Source organism: Drosophila navojoa, chromosome 2 (genome assembly GCF_054131105.1).
Source record: "Drosophila navojoa isolate 15081-1374.11 chromosome 2, UAZ_NAV_1.0, whole genome shotgun sequence".
Taxonomy (NCBI): Eukaryota; Metazoa; Arthropoda; class Insecta; order Diptera; family Drosophilidae; genus Drosophila; species Drosophila navojoa.
The window spans coordinates 27,153,188-27,168,832 of record NC_142890.1 but is presented as its reverse complement, the minus strand read 5'-3'; the positions used below and the strand labels follow the sequence as shown (position 1 = coordinate 27,168,832).

Below are 15,645 nucleotides of genomic sequence, written 5' to 3'. Positions count from 1 at the left end.
CTTGCACTCGTAGCTGCTGCGTTGCGCTTGCTCTTATTGCTGTTACTATTACGAGTTCATTTTCTTGCTCTTTCTTGTAGCTGCTATGCTGAGATTACTGTTCTTATTGTTGATGTTATTATGTGGCCTGCTTATTCTTCAGCCGCTGTGTCAGGCTGGCTCTTGTTGTTGTTGCTGTGTATACCAAGTAAGCTGCTTCTGGAGCTTCTAGCAGCTGTTTTGTGCGTGCTTCACCATATTCGACTTGTTCTTCTAACAGCTTCTGGTTTGATCTTCGTTTGGTTGTGTAAGTTTACTCATCCTGATCTTAGTGGATATTGTTGCTGTACGCAGATTAGTAAACCTCAAGAAGAGAGCAACGCGAGATTTAGCTGTCATTTCTGTAATCAGCGCAATCAACTTTTTCGCTGTCGACTCTATTGTACTTGTATCTCTCCTAATTCTCTTTATGACTGAGTTAGTGTTGAGTCTTACAGCGCCGTTTTGCATAGATCATTACGTACTGAATCATGGGTTAATAGTTGACTCACGGTTACGATGCGATTAAGCTTCAATCAGTGCGCCTTATTGTAGTCGCCTTATCAGAACATATTGATAAATGCTGATGAGTATTTTCGCACGACGGCAAGTGCCACACAAAATTGAGCTTGTACACTTTGATATCGCTTGTTTCAGTGACACGCCTTCAGAATGTTTCTGAAAAAAAAAACTATTCGGAGCAAAATATACATACTGTAGGTACACGCATACGGACATATGTACATATGTATGTATGCCCATGTATATAAATCATATAGATAAGTTTGGCCAGCTGTGCCTTAGTTATTTCGAGTAAAAATGAATCATGGCTGTCAAAGGGAATACCGCTCGGAAAAGCTCGCTGATATTTATTGCTGGTAAGAAGGCAAAGTTCATGTTTACAATAGATAATTATTGAAATATACATAACAGTACTAGAAATATTTATCTTATCGAGCCGTGCCGTTAAATATCTTTTGAAGCTGAAAATGAAGTCATCAATTTGACTACTTAACGCTTTTATGCTTGGTGCTGAGCTTTCTTACAGTTGGGTAAACAAAGTAAGGGTATACGCATATCTCGTTTCTCTGCGGCTGAGCGAAGGACTGGGCCATTGAGCATAGATGGTTGCTGCACGGCAAAACTTTTGTCGCGCTTAAAGTTCGCTGCGGAGCTTTAGCCGTGCGCGCTTTTGAATGTACGTATTAATTTTGAAAACGGGGCCAGTCGCTTGCGCTGACCGGACAATTATAGTTAGTTATGGCCTGTTGCCGTTAGTTAGTGTTACTTAGTCGCAGTCACGCAAATTGAGAGCTAATCGCAACAATCGCTCGATATGTGGCACTCACACGCGATGTGCGCGCGGACAGCCTTAAATCAGAGTTGATTAAACTTAATCAAAATAATGATGTACCGCAATATTCGCTGGTCGCTTATGCTTCGTTGTCGCTACCCACCCATCCTCCCCCTTCTTTTCTTTAATATACATATAACTATTTGACCTTGAGCAAAAAGCGCCGGCTATGGCGTATCATAAACTCTCGTGACTTATGTTGTCTCCATTGGCTTGCAGCTGTCACTCTCTGAGCTTTTAAGAACTGAACTTGATCGTACTCTCTGTCTCTCTCTTCCTCTCACTCGCTCATCAACATTTGCTGTGGCTCTCTTTGTGATCTCGTGCTCAACACTTGTTCACGTTTTTTTTTCCCCGTAATTCATTTAAATCAATTGAAAATTTGCGTCTATTTCTGGCTCATTTTGCACTTTGTTGGATTCAAAATGATTTTGATTAATGAAAATTAAAGCTCTTCATGTACTTTGATGGGATTTGATATGCCTGTGTGTGTGTGTTCTTGTTAGCTGATCGTTGCCATCTGTTAACGTTTTACACATTAAAAAATCACAATTTCTTTGCCGATAAATGGCAATGCGTAGAATATATTTAATGAATAATTTGGTTGACTCATTTGAACTTTGCACCTTTCACGTCAGATAAACTAATAACGTAAACGATCAATTTTATAAGAAACAAACAAAACAACAAAATTGTTTTCAGTTGAAGCAAATAAGAGGCTATACTCACCCCATTATATAGTTTAATTTTCATTTCAATATTGAAATAGACCTATGCTCAAAGGAATAAATAAATAAAGCAATTGTCCACAAGGTACAACAAAATAAATAAATAAATAAATAGAAATATAATAATAATAATTGAAGAAAAAAATATATATTTAATTTATCTTTATTTGTGATCTGCTTAACACCTACAATAACAATTTCAAATATATTGATAAATAAACTTAATCTATAGATAATGTTTATTATTAAATGTAAATGTAATATTATTGTCTGCAGGTTTTTAGTCTGATAAGCTGTAATACCTCAACATATAATAGCTTTGCCACTGAGTGAATCAGTGGGACACTTCCTGGATCTGAGCGAAAAGCTGACTTTCACTGAGGGCCTCCCCCATTATTCCCCACTTTTCTAGTCATTCTCCCCAGATAATAAACTCTGTTCACACTCGAAAATATGAACTAATTTTTTTAAGTACAAATATATAATAATATATATATTTTGTAGTTAGCTTAACTATTGAATCATCAGAAAAACCTTTACTATTTTTCCATAGTTTGTTTAAATAGTTTTAGTTCAAATCATTTGTTTACTAATCAGCAAATTTCTGAATGAAATGAATGAATCATTCAAGGAACTGTTTTACAATGAATTTATGAATACTTATGCTGGTTCTGGAATATGAAATCGTATTTGGTATTTGGTATTTACTTCCGTCAAAGACTGTCACTCAGAAAATTAGGGACATGGTGACAGTTTCCTTTTATATGTCAATCATATTGATAAAATGTGTCAGAAATCGTTAAAGCCCAATAACCAAATATTTGCAGATGAATTAAATAAAATGTTGATCGAAATTACCGAAAGTCTCTTAAAATATTCATAAGAATTGAGGCTTAAATGTCAAACTTCTTCGTAATTAAATGTTGTGCATTTCACACTGAACCACATATCCAGGAGCCCAGATAAGAGGGCGAAGCCGTAAATGCCAGCTGTCACACAATAAACAGCGTGACAGTTGTTCGTAATTTTGAGAGGGGCGGGGGCTGGCAGTTGGGGACTCGCGGAGGGTCGCCACTTTTTTCGCGCGCTCACTCAACGTTGGAATCATGAATTTTTCAAAATCAAATCAAAAGTCCGGCCCGCCACGCCCCTTGTGAATAGCAATGGCTAACCCCGACAGCCATAATTTTCAGACAGTTCAACAATCTCGCGTGACTTTTTTCAAGCCATTCCGTGACTCGATTATGGCACATGGGACACATGCGTCTTCCTGTTGCCCCTGCGGGCTGCGACGCCACTGCCGGAGCAGCAATGTGGAGCATGGCTTACGGCTTGCAAGTGTGTCTACGACTGTTGCTGTGTGCGTATGTGTGAGTATCATCTGCTACGCCCACTCGCACATGACAATAAAACAAAAAGTTGAAGAAAAAAAAACTATTGTCTGGGATTTTAAAAATGTATAAGCTTTTGCCATAGTTAAAGCCTGTTTAACTTGGATGATGAGGCAGCTTAAGCAGAGTGACTTTAATCACATCGTAATATCAAAATTAAAGTTGTCTAATTTATAATTCGGTAGATATTTAATAAAAATATTTGCTTTGCTTAGTCTTCAGTACAGCAGTCAAAGCAGGTGTTTGTCTAGTGAAACATTCCAAAGGATACTAAACAGAATTTTAACAGCCATTAGCTCTTATTGGTTAACTCCAATCATCATATATCAAGCCCACACTCAAATGCCCATTGGCAAAATGTTTGCCAAAATGCGTTGCATACTTTCAGGCGGCCACTGTAAAACAGCGAATGGAATTCAATCAGCGCCCAAGAGTGCGCCACGCCCATGTAGCAATTTGCAAAGCAACTGTAAATAATAATTACAAGGAAATGTGCATGGAACAAATATGTATATGAGCACCATTTTTAGAGGCCGAAGGTCGGCCGGCCGGCTTAGTGAATGTGAAGCACGTGTGAGTTGTTAATTACAATTAATGCCAGCAGACGGCGCGCCGTCCAGGTAGCAAATGTGTGAGCGTAGAATTTAAGCCAGACAAAACGAATTTTCAAATTGCCACATAGAGACAACGCAGCACAAACAAATTACAAAATGTTGTTTCAGTTAAAGCTGACAGAGAGAGAGAGAGAGAGAGAGAGAGAGAGAGAGAGAGAGGGTGAAAATGGGCCAATAAGTAATCATATTATGGGGTAACAGCACTTTGTTGCCAGCTTGAACCGAAAGAATACGAATATAAAATAATAATAATATAAAATTTAAGAAGAAGCTAATTATTATAAATTTTCAAACAAATTAATAATAGGAAGAAAACGTTAAAAAGAAATGAAAGTAGAGTCATGTACAATAAATTAGTTTTTTATATATATTTATAGAAATAAAATTAAAAATACTGAATTTAATCTTTTTTGTAAGAATATATTTTATTATTATTATTTCTATTTCTTTTAGTAAATATATTTATTTTTTTATTTTATTTTATATATTTTATTCATTTAATTGTTTTTTTATTTATTATTTTAATAATATTATTCAAGCTTTGGCAGAGCATAAAATTGTCGTTATAATGAAAGTAAGTAAATATAGATATGTAAGCATGAAAAAGGAATATGTAAGCTTTGGCCTGCCAACAGCTAAAGTGTGTATTCAGCGTAAGTGTGGGCATGTGTGTGGGTGTCTGTGTGTAGGTGTTTGAAAATGTTAGGAATTTTTAATATAATAATGCGCTGCATACTTTACGCTTGGACTTTTCCAATTGGGTGGACTGAAGCAACTGAAGAGTCATATACGTTTCGCTCAACAAATAAAACATACAAATAATAAAACATAATTATATATATATTCGATTTATTCGTATACGACGCATTAATGTCATATTAAAAAGTATAATATAGTAATATATAAAGCCTAAGCACTCTAGCTGCATAAATAATTACTTATATACACAAGTTTAAAGCTTAAACAGTGTTTTTTTTTCCTTTCTATTTGATTTAATGGACTTGTGTTTACACTAAAATGCCATTCGATAACAACTCAATCAGAATATAAATAGCCAAAAGGACTTTATAAAAAATATGCTCATATTTACAAACACACACGCACGAATGTATCGCTGAGTGTGTGCGTGTGCCAGTGTGTGAGTGTGTATAAAAATATTTATATATATAAATTTACATTTGCTGCCAAAGCAAACAGTTTTGCTGTGCATTTAGGGCCAAGCCGAGGGCCATGACTTAAAGCTACATACGTAAATATTAGGTTGGCGTGGAGCGGAGGGCGGCGAGGGGGCTGGATGTGGGGAGTGTTTGGTCTCTAGTACAATAGCTGCTTGTCGGCGTACATGCTGTCCCAGAGCCAGAGCTTGCCGGCCTCAGGTAAGTCAATCACGTGCACATCTTTTGAAATATTCAGGCACTTGAAGACCACATCCTGTCGGGATATGGGCAGCCAGACCTCTGGCTGCACGCTAGCTGTCTTCCCGTCCGGCTCCTCCTGCGGATAGAGAGCGATGCTGGGCTTGCCGGTCGCCGCGAAGTGCACCAGCATGGACACCAGACGCTTTATCGTCCTGAACTCGTCCGTGTGCCTCTTCAGCTTTTTGGCCGCCGCATTGTAAAACAAATAGGATAAATCATCGGCATGGCACGTGCCGCGCACCTTGCGGCCGCAGGTAATAATTCGCATTATGTTGAAGTGCTCCGAGTCAAAATCGAATCGATACAGAAATGTGGGCGCCTGCGGCGCGTACCTTCTGCGCGACAGCAGGGTGCGATGGATGCCGTGCCAGAAATATTTATACGAGCAGAGCTGTAATAAATTCAGTGCATGGATTAAAGCCAGACATCTTAATACTTGAATATGGGTAAATATACATACATATATGTATATGTATATAGAAAGAGAGGGAGAGATTGGAGGTACCTATTCTAGGCACAGTATCTATCAAAGAGCAGCTAAATAAATTTATAAATTCAAGTACATGTATATACATATGTGTATATGCTTTAATGTTGTGATTTATTGCATTTATTATTTATATTTATTTGTATTTTACTGCTCTTTGATAGCTACTGTGCATACAACAGGTACAACAGGTGGAAATATATACAGCTTAATTTTCATCATTTATTTTTCATGCTTGGCTGCAGTAATCAAATTGATTTATATTTAAGCATCTCTCTAGCCACTCTTCTACTTCTATTTCTTTTGCATCGATTGCAATATACAAATATTAGTCTATAAAACGTGTCTAACAGGTTTGGGCATTAACATGAAATTTACGACCAGCCCCAATGTCAAAGCGATTGAGTCTTGGGACATGCGATTAACACGTGTGTCCTTTGCTCCAATTACACGCCTTGGGAGCAATTGGCCGCATAGTTCAATTGTTTATAAGAAAATAAATGCTCACCTATGAAACTGTTTCCATAACAGGAAACGGATAACAAGTCTCTTGCTCTTAAATCTTCTGAGATCGACGCGTTCATACCGGATGATTTCCCATTTTGAAAAAATTCAAAAGACGTCGCTCTTACCAACAGTTCAGCTAAAGTAAATCTAACTCACTCATCGATATATATGGAGCATAGATGGTTCCTAAACCATAAACCGCTCTGAGTATCCCCACCAATGTGAAGAGACTTTGAGAAAGACAGCAGCCAGCATAAAGAGTAAAATTTCTAACATCAGACACATATGCCCAACTCTAGCTCTCCCATCTGAGTTTGGCATAGATGACACTTTAGCACTATCTCCTTCAACTGAGTACAGTTTTGAATAAATGGCTACCGCTCAATCTAGTATGTATTCCGATGTATTCCTCACCAATGACATAGATACTCGGAAGAAGAGAACAGCCCAGCATGAACTATTATACCTCAATATTATATCTCAATAATCAGAGTAATGATTTATGTAGCTCACTCATATTATACACTTTGTATCATGGTTATATGTCATCCCTATATTTCGCCTTGTTTATTACATTTCTGCAGCGAATTCCCTATTGACCTTTAGCCCTTTATGTCTATACCCTCCCACTATATATGTATGTGCTATATATCTATATATTTTCTAGATCTACTTACATCACAGTATTGTAGAATTGTCTTTGGGCTGGGCTCGTCGTCTCCAAAGTACGAGGACTTTAGCTTCCTGCCAAAGGCTCGTCGCTGGTCCGCATCGAGGCCGGCATCCTCGGGCGTGAGGAACTCGCAGTCGCCCAGCTCGCAGAGCAGATCGGGCCACTTGCGCACCTCGGGAAAGACGAGCAGCCCCTCGAATGAGTTGCCGCCCACGACGAGGGGTATGTCGTTGCCCCAGCAGTTGCGCATCATCTCCAGCGGGTGCTTTGGGATCACGCAGTGCTTGGACTCGTATGGCTCGACGGTGGGTGCAAAGCAGAACATCACCTTGCGCTGATGCCGCTCCTCCATGGTGACGATGTCCTCGGCCATGCGGAGCATGCTGCTCGCCTTGCACTGTTGCAGGTGCTTGAATATCTCCCGGTCGATCGGCTCGCCCGTATAGCCCGTGGCCTTGGCCAGGCGGTACGCCCAGTCGTTCTTGGGCGTGACGGCCCAGGGCGACAGAGCCGAGCCGGACATGAGCACAGCCTTGTGAAAGAGATTCCGTGTCTGCTCCGTGAGCATCATGTAATGCGTGGAGGCGCCTCCTGCGCTCTCGCCAAAGACGGTTATGTTGTTCGGATCGCCGCCGAAGAATTGACAATTTCGTTTGACCCAGCGCAGGGCGAGCACCTGATCCTTGAGGCCGGCATTGCCGGGCACATCCAGCTCGGGGTCGTCTAGTGTGAGAAAGCCCAGTACGCCCAGGCGATATGTAACGGTCACCAGCACCACGTGCTCCATCATGATGTAGTCGGGACTGTAGAGATCTCGCGAGGCTTCGCCCATCTGGAAGCCTCCGCCATAGATCCACACGAGCACGGGCAGCGGCGTTTGCGGCTTCAGCTGGAATAGAATCAATGTCAATGAAATCTAGATTCAACTTTGACTAAACCATTCATTAGACCCACCTCCCTGGTATACACGTTCAGGTACAGGCAGTCCTCGCTGCCCTGCACCTGCTTCAGCACCAGATTCACCTGGCAGGGCTTTGTGCGTACGCGCGTGCACCGCCTCACCTCCGTCCAGGCATCCGGCTCGACGGGCGCCTTGAAGCGCAAGTCCCCCACCGGGGGCTTGGCAAAGGGTATGCCCTCAAAGCTGTAGTAGTGCGGCCCATAGACCGAGCGCCACTTCACGCCCTTCACCCGGCCGTAGACCGTGTCGGCAACGACCTTATCGTTGCTGCGCAAATGTTGTTGCTTTGTCTTAAACTTGACATAGCTGGAAGCAAGAGATAAACAAAGGTGAGCATCATTAATGCAATACCAATCCGACAGGTGAGTGCACTTCCAGCCAATCAAATTGACCAAGTGTTTGAATACGCATTCGCCTGCTCTGTTTGTAAACATTCAATAGGCACTTTGCGCGGGCCTCTATAGCCACCATGCCTAGCCAAACAACATCAAGACATTCAAATGATTTCATTAGCGGGTGGCATAAAAATGGGACTTAGAATGCCTAGAGAATATTATAATCATTTACCACATGTCTTTCATATATTATATCCATGTCTGTTGCTTAACCTATTTAGCCCTAGGTTAGTTACAGACATATTTAGTTAAAAGATATATATTTAAATGAAAAAAAAAAAAAAAAAAATGCTTAATATAATTCAATATATAATTTAAAAAAAGATTGTATGCTATAATTAAAAAAATAAATAAATAAATAAAAATAGAAATAAAAAAGACAATAAATAAATATAATTTTAATAAATTAAAAAAATTAAATCCTCTTAGCTTGCAATTACAAAACAAAAATGTTTTTTGAAAAATAATTGCATGCTGCATACAATTTGCCTTTATTATATTATTTATTAAATAATATTAAACCTGACATAAACCTTCAAAAACGTTTTATGGAATACCAAAAAGGAAGACAAAGAAAATTTTTCAATATGAAAATTTATTTTTGTTCCTTGTATTTTTTAATCAATCTTTATTTTAAATTTAAAAAAAAAAAAAAAAAAATTCGATTTATATTTCATGCATTTAATGTTAATCGTAAAGTACTAATTCATTTAAAAAAAATTATATTGCTCATATTTTAATTATTTTAAATTAATTTAATTGGTATTTACCTAATAACTAATAAATAAATGAAATAATTAATAAGATAACTAATTAATATTTTTCTGATAAACTTAAGAAGTTGATTAAAGTTCTATACCACTATGAAAGATCTCTCTTTTAATTTTGTAAATTCAAACCGTGTTATGTAAGTGAAATGAGAAAAACAAATTTCAATAACTTCAGCATGAATTGATTTAAATTATTAATTGGTGAGTTTTCTCTTAATATCTTCCCCCTTCGCTCTGCTCAATGTAATTTTGTTTATATTTAAAGAACAAAGCAAAAATTCAGCGTCTTATCAATGCTATCAAACACTACCGTAAATTCTAATCAAAATAAAACCAATTATCGAATCTACTGAAAATAACAAATTCAGTGCAAAGCAAGTTAAACACAGTCTAGCGCTTTACTTTTTGTCGTTGTTGTTGTTTTAGAACAGGGTATTACGTGTACGTGAACGCCGGAGAACGAGCGCCCCCATTAAGTATTTCAAGTGCGTTTCCATTTAGAAAACGTGCCAGCCAAACGATGCGTGAGTCGATCCACAGCAGACCGCGGCGCCTCGATAAATAGATAGATTTTCAGATATGGAAATATGAAAAAAATTTGCAGCTCACACAAATCACTCGTAGGCAACAAATTAATTAGCAGCTGGCGAAGTTCATCCTCTTCTTCTTTAAGCTGTACAGAGCAGAGTGCAACCTTGAGGGTATTTTCATAATTCAAGTTAAAAACTCTTCTAAGCACTTTGTGTGAATTGTACAACACTTATACAGTGCGCGCTAATTGCAAGCATTAATTCTAGAATTTCACCAGGCTCAAGGTCAGCGTAGGCTACATAAACGAGCTGGCAGCCATAAAGTAACCTGGGTCAGACTATAGTCTATAGAACTGGTTATTCCAAGCTGAGCTTCATGTAGCCCCGATATGTGTATGCCTGTTATATATATGTATGTACATATATATTCATATAACTTTTATTTTTATGACCGTCGGAAATGAAAATAATCATGTGGCAGCCGAGACGCAATATCCCATAACCGGGCCGCATCTGTTTCTGGGTCTGCTGGCGATTTGTATGCCGATCGAAATTGAAATCACAAAGAAACGACGCTCACAGAAATCTCTGACATTGACTTTGCATACGAACTAACCACATAAATTATTTACAGTGTGCTAATCAGATGTGCATATAACATATCTCAATATACCCGAGTAGCAGCGGCGGAAGTCTTTTGTCAACCGCATTAGTTAGTTAGTTGATGTCTGAGCGTTTGGCAGGTGCGAAATGTCTGTAATTATTAACGCAAACTTAGAGTTCCAAATGATGAATACCCTTGTAATAAAATGAATTTACATACGCAAATATTCACACAGACAGCCTCAGCCACATAATGTCTTGTCCTCGTCTGCTGCCCCTTAACAGCTGCGACAATTGCTGAGAATTAGCAACTTCCTTGTCAGCTAGCTAACAATGCGTTATCTCTTTACAACATGCATGCCTCAATTAAAATAAGTGTGCCACAACTCACTCGAAGCAAACATAGTGAATCAATCAATATTTCAATTCATCATTTCGGCTGCGGCGCACTGCAGGTCAATGACATTTTGGCCCAGCGCATTTTATTTTGGCTGCCAAAAATGTGGCCGAACAAATTCGCAGCCATTTATCAAATTCGTGCAGCGATGTGTAAAGCAATGCAAATGCAAAATCTGAAATCGCTTGCAATTTTAGCAGCCATTGATGGATTTCATACCGCCAAAGAACGATTCTAGACACAATACGCTCGCTCGTCTATAATATTGAATTTAATATTTTTATTTTTGTTAATGGAAGTGTGATTCCGTTTTATGGCGGTAGAAACAGGGCAACAGCAAGAGAAAATAATTAACAAATCCAATATAAAAAGTGTATAATATAAAGCGGTACAAACTTTGGTTAAGCAACGAATTGCACTGGCCAAATGGAAAATCCGAATTTAAATTGAATTTGTCACGAAAGTCACTCAGCTCACTAGCTAAAAAGTAAAAAGGCATTACCAACGCCAAAATACTCATTCACTGCTAGATGAATTTTCTACAATTATATATAAATATACATCAGATATGTATATACATATATAGATTATTCCAATATCAATAGAGTATTTTAGTTGTTGACTTTGCAGTTTCTATCTCTAAGACTGTCAATCCGAATACGTATTCAAAATTTCAACTCTCTACCACATCAACAAATGCTTTGCAGACGGACGGATAATATCCAAAACCAATATACCCATTTCACTTTCCTGAAGGTGAACAACTCTTAGTTCTCTTTCATATAAGTAAACTGAATAAACGATATTGAGTAAACTATATTACGAATCAGATAAAATTTCCAAGTTTCATGAGCAGCTATTTCCCTATATTAATAATGAATTTTAAGTGTTTCGTTAATGACTCGACTCGAATTATTTTATTCGCATTTATTATTCAAATTGCTTGACTAATTATTTATTTATACAACACAGAGAATGTTCGCCTTTAAGCAGGCCTATTAAATATATGTATGTGTTACAAAAGCGAGAATTCAATTTAACAGCACTGAGACTAAGTGTAAAAATTAGTTCTGCCCGCAGCTGTTGTTTCTTTACTATGCGAATACCTGGAATAATTACCCAAGCGTTAATTCTCAATTATTTCCTAAGCGTTGCTACCATCTGAAATTGTATTCAAAACTTGCGAACGAAAAAAACTTGACTGAGCCCCGGCCAAAACTCAGCCGAAGACTCGTTTTTGTTGTTGATGTTGTTGTTTTTTTTTTATGCATCTACGCAAACAGTTTGTTGACATTTCGAGCTGCTGACACAGTTTGGCGAGTCGGCAGAATTTTTACAAAAATAACGCTAGGCTAACCCTGACATTTTGGAGAAGTGAGCCAAACGTGTGCATAGCGAATTTTCGCTGTGATCTTGACTTTGGCCAGTTAGTCAGAACGCTTTCAGCTGCTGTTCGGTTCCACACAAATTGGCTTAAGGCAGCGTGATAATAGAACTGGCCGTGTCACTTGATAAGCCAACTAAACTTTTGATTTATGTAGTGAAGTGTTCACGAAAAACTTAGCGAGCGCGCCCTTATCAACCGATTTCGCATTGCTATAGATATTCTATAATAATAACATTAAAATAGGCTGACAGCTGATAAAAACTGCGTACAAGAAACATTGGTAAACCTTTTCAAATTACGTTTACTCACTCTGACTGGTCACTGGGAACAAAGTTCACTGTAGTACAGTCAGACTAGACATAGTGACGATCTTATCAGTCGCTGGCTCTGGCTCTAGATCAGCCGGATCCTCAAGGTGAAACGTAAGTGCAGACAATGCGGATGCAGATTCATACAGAAAGACCTCCAGCTGTACGTACATGAACCGGATTCACGGTGCTCGATGAGCCCAGCCTCTAAGGCTGCTCTGCGATTGCTGCGGCTGCTACGGTAGGCCAAGTGCTGATAAGCTCAATATTCCAAGCCCTGACGCAGTCACTTGAACAAAATTTATATTTATAGTTTTTGTTTTTCTTTTTTTGACTGATGGGCGATAAGCCGTACTCATGTCAGTGAGAAAGGTTCAATCGGCACTTGAACTATTCGATAGATTCCTATTAAGTCAATCAGACGGCAATTTTTATTTGCGAATCGACTGCGATTTTCTATTATATAATAAGTGTGCAAATTATCAAGACTAATGTCGTAATGAATGTGACCTAGATTATATTTGAAAATATTTGTGATTTGTTCTAGGTATGACTAAATTATTATTTTCTATTATATGACTAAATGCAGTTGAAATTATTTTATAATTAAGCTACGATAAAATTCTTATCAATAAATATTCATAACGAATTGAAGTCACCTTTGCAAATCGCCCATTTAATATATTTTTTAAAAATGAAAAAAAAGCCAAACCATATTGAATTAGGTTGGAGTATCCTTAATGATCGAATATAAAAAAATTGTAATTCTATTTAATAACTAAAATATGTGATTTTCAATTGAAATGCAAATTTTTTTTAATATTAAATATATTTATTTTATATATTAAATAGTTATTCTTTTCATTTTCAGTAAATAAAAAGAAACTTTTTCCCTTCCTCTTTTAATTTGAAATATTTGTAGACAATATTATAATAAATATTTTGTATAGTTTTAATACAATAATAAAATATAATTTAAATAGAATGTGATACATTTTTAATAACTAAAAACGCCTTAATTAATTTTTATGAAAATATCTGTAGAGATATTTTATTTTTATTTAAAATGTGTATATATATATTTTTTTTATTGAAATGTATATTGACATATATTGTAATTTTATGCAAGAAAAAGTATTATCATTAAAAAAAAAAAATTTATTTATAATATACAAATTAAAGATGCTTTCCTTTCAATCTGTAGCTAGCTTTGGTAATAGTGTTATGTAAATGACATGTATGTGTAAGTATAAATTCAAACAATATTGAAGCTTTGCTTGAAAATGTATGCATTTAATTTCATATATAAATATTTGTATTCACTTACTTTAATGCAATGCGCATCTGATCGGCGATGGCTATATCGAATGACATGTTCTCTTGTGGCTTTTAAGCAGCTCGCCGATGCAGCGCAATTCGATTCCTTGCCTCTGGGCAATTAGACACACACACACACACTCACACACGCACGCGAGCACACACAAACAGGAAAAACAATTCTAAATCACAATAGACAGCGTGACAGGTCAAATTGTTTTAAGTGGCAAATTGCAAGTGGCAAGTGGCAAGTGGCATATAAAAAATATGAAACGCCTACGCGGCGTATGCGTAACGTGGCCTCTTAGCAGGCTGTCGCCTTGGTTTGAAATGCCCGATTGATTTTTCGTTTCACTTGTTTTCTTTGCAAAGGCTTTCGAATTTGCACTCGGTAGGATTTGGTCGTTTCCCGTTTAATTAGATGTGGCGCTGCGCCTCATTGATTGAGATTGATTGAACGCCGGCTTTGGGGCCTCGGGCTTGACTTGCGTTTTACTCAGGGGCTGCGCGTCTACTGAAGCATTTGAAGTAGGCGCTGTTTAAGTTTAGTGGTCGAGCGCTCGACGCTGACGCTCGAATGCTCGAGCGCTCGGACGTATGTACGTATCGCACGCACACACACACACACAGGCACACGCACACACAGAGAGAACCGCAATTTTTACACTCATTTAGTCTGGCCGGTCGTACGAGTGATATTCTCAATGTGTATGCATGTGTGCGTGTGCGAGTGTGAGTGTGAGTGTGAGTGTGCGCTCCCTGGTTTCGCACTCAAATGCCCATGGCATTGTCTGCTCGAGTGAGTTCGCTTGCTGTCTCTGCTGGGCGCCGTTGTTTTGTTTAAACGTTATCGTTCTTGTTGTTGCCTTTTGTTTATTGTTTATAGCATGTGCACACACACACACACACACACACACACACACTAGCACGAGCACACAAAATAGTTTTCACTGCAGTTGCCTTTTTGTTGTTGATTTGTTTGAGTTTTGGTTTGAAAGTTATTTTATTTTGTTTATGCACATATTTCACTTTGTTTGCACTTTATATATTGTCGCACGGGGCGTATGTGCAACAATTTGTAGTACACTGTTTTCGGAACGGAAGCCATGTTAATCAACAGTTTGCGACAAGTTTAGAGCTCAAACTGTGTGCCAAAATAATATGTATATATGTATGTATGTGTGTGTGCATATGTTAACTATATTTATTTTTGTCAAACTGATACGAGTGACATTCAGTTTGGGTAAGCCTCACATTATATTTATAAACTCGAATGTGGCCAGTGCATTCGCATAGAAACTCCTTTGAGTCCTGCCCGACTAATTTTAGCATAGTTTTTAAGCCCTCAATGGACTAAAGAGCTGACTATCCGCCAAGATTAGGCACACAGCAGTCCCAGGCAGTCTCTCGCTCCCATTGAGTGTTTTTGAAGTAGCTCAATATTTTCATTTTGCACTCGATTGGAAACTGTTGCATGTGCTGCCTATTGTATTAGGATATTGCGACTCAGGCGGGTGCGGGCTACAGCGGATCATTAGCGCAGGCAATTAGTGTTATTAAAGCAGTCGACTCGTTTCAATTAGCTCGGCACTGAACGTCAGCTGAGGTGCATATAATTAATTTAATGAACTGCCCATCAAGGAATATAGATTTAATATTCAATCTATGATGACTGGCGCACGAAAGGGAATGCAGCTGTAGTATACGTATGTATATAAGTAGACTATGGACTTCTCTGACCTGTTTTCGATATTCAACTGCATATTTTCAGAGCGAACTTTATTTAA

At 38.1% G+C, this 15,645-nt stretch overlaps 1 protein-coding gene across 1 annotated transcript; it reads right to left on the bottom strand.

Annotated features, from left to right (window-relative positions):
• Positions 1 to 4,928: 4,928 nt before the first annotated feature.
• alpha-Est8 (alpha-Esterase-8) lies at positions 4,929 to 14,393 on the bottom strand. The gene is made up of 4 exons (XM_018111565.3): positions 13,869 to 14,393; positions 8,145 to 8,457; positions 7,195 to 8,079; positions 4,929 to 5,914 (listed from the first exon to the last, which is right to left on the bottom strand). Exons 1-4 carry the CDS (start codon positions 13,913 to 13,915, stop codon positions 5,420 to 5,422), a joined length of 1,740 nt encoding a protein of 579 aa, XP_017967054.1. The 5' UTR covers positions 13,916 to 14,393; the 3' UTR covers positions 4,929 to 5,419.
• Positions 14,394 to 15,645: the final 1,252 nt, after the last annotated feature.

What these genes read in the sequence shown, in the direction of transcription:
- alpha-Est8 (XM_018111565.3), bottom strand. Translation starts at nt 13,915, where the DNA reads ATGTCATTCGATATAGCCATCGCCGATCAGATGCGCATTGCATTAAA. An exon ending in CAGATGCGCATTGCATTAAA is followed by an intron (nt 8,458 to 13,868) that starts GTAAGTGAATAC and finishes TCTTGCTTCCAG; the next exon opens with CTATGTCAAGTTTAAGACAA. An exon ending in TGAACGTGTATACCAGGGAG is followed by an intron (nt 8,080 to 8,144) that starts GTGGGTCTAATG and finishes ATTCTATTCCAG; the next exon opens with CTGAAGCCGCAAACGCCGCT.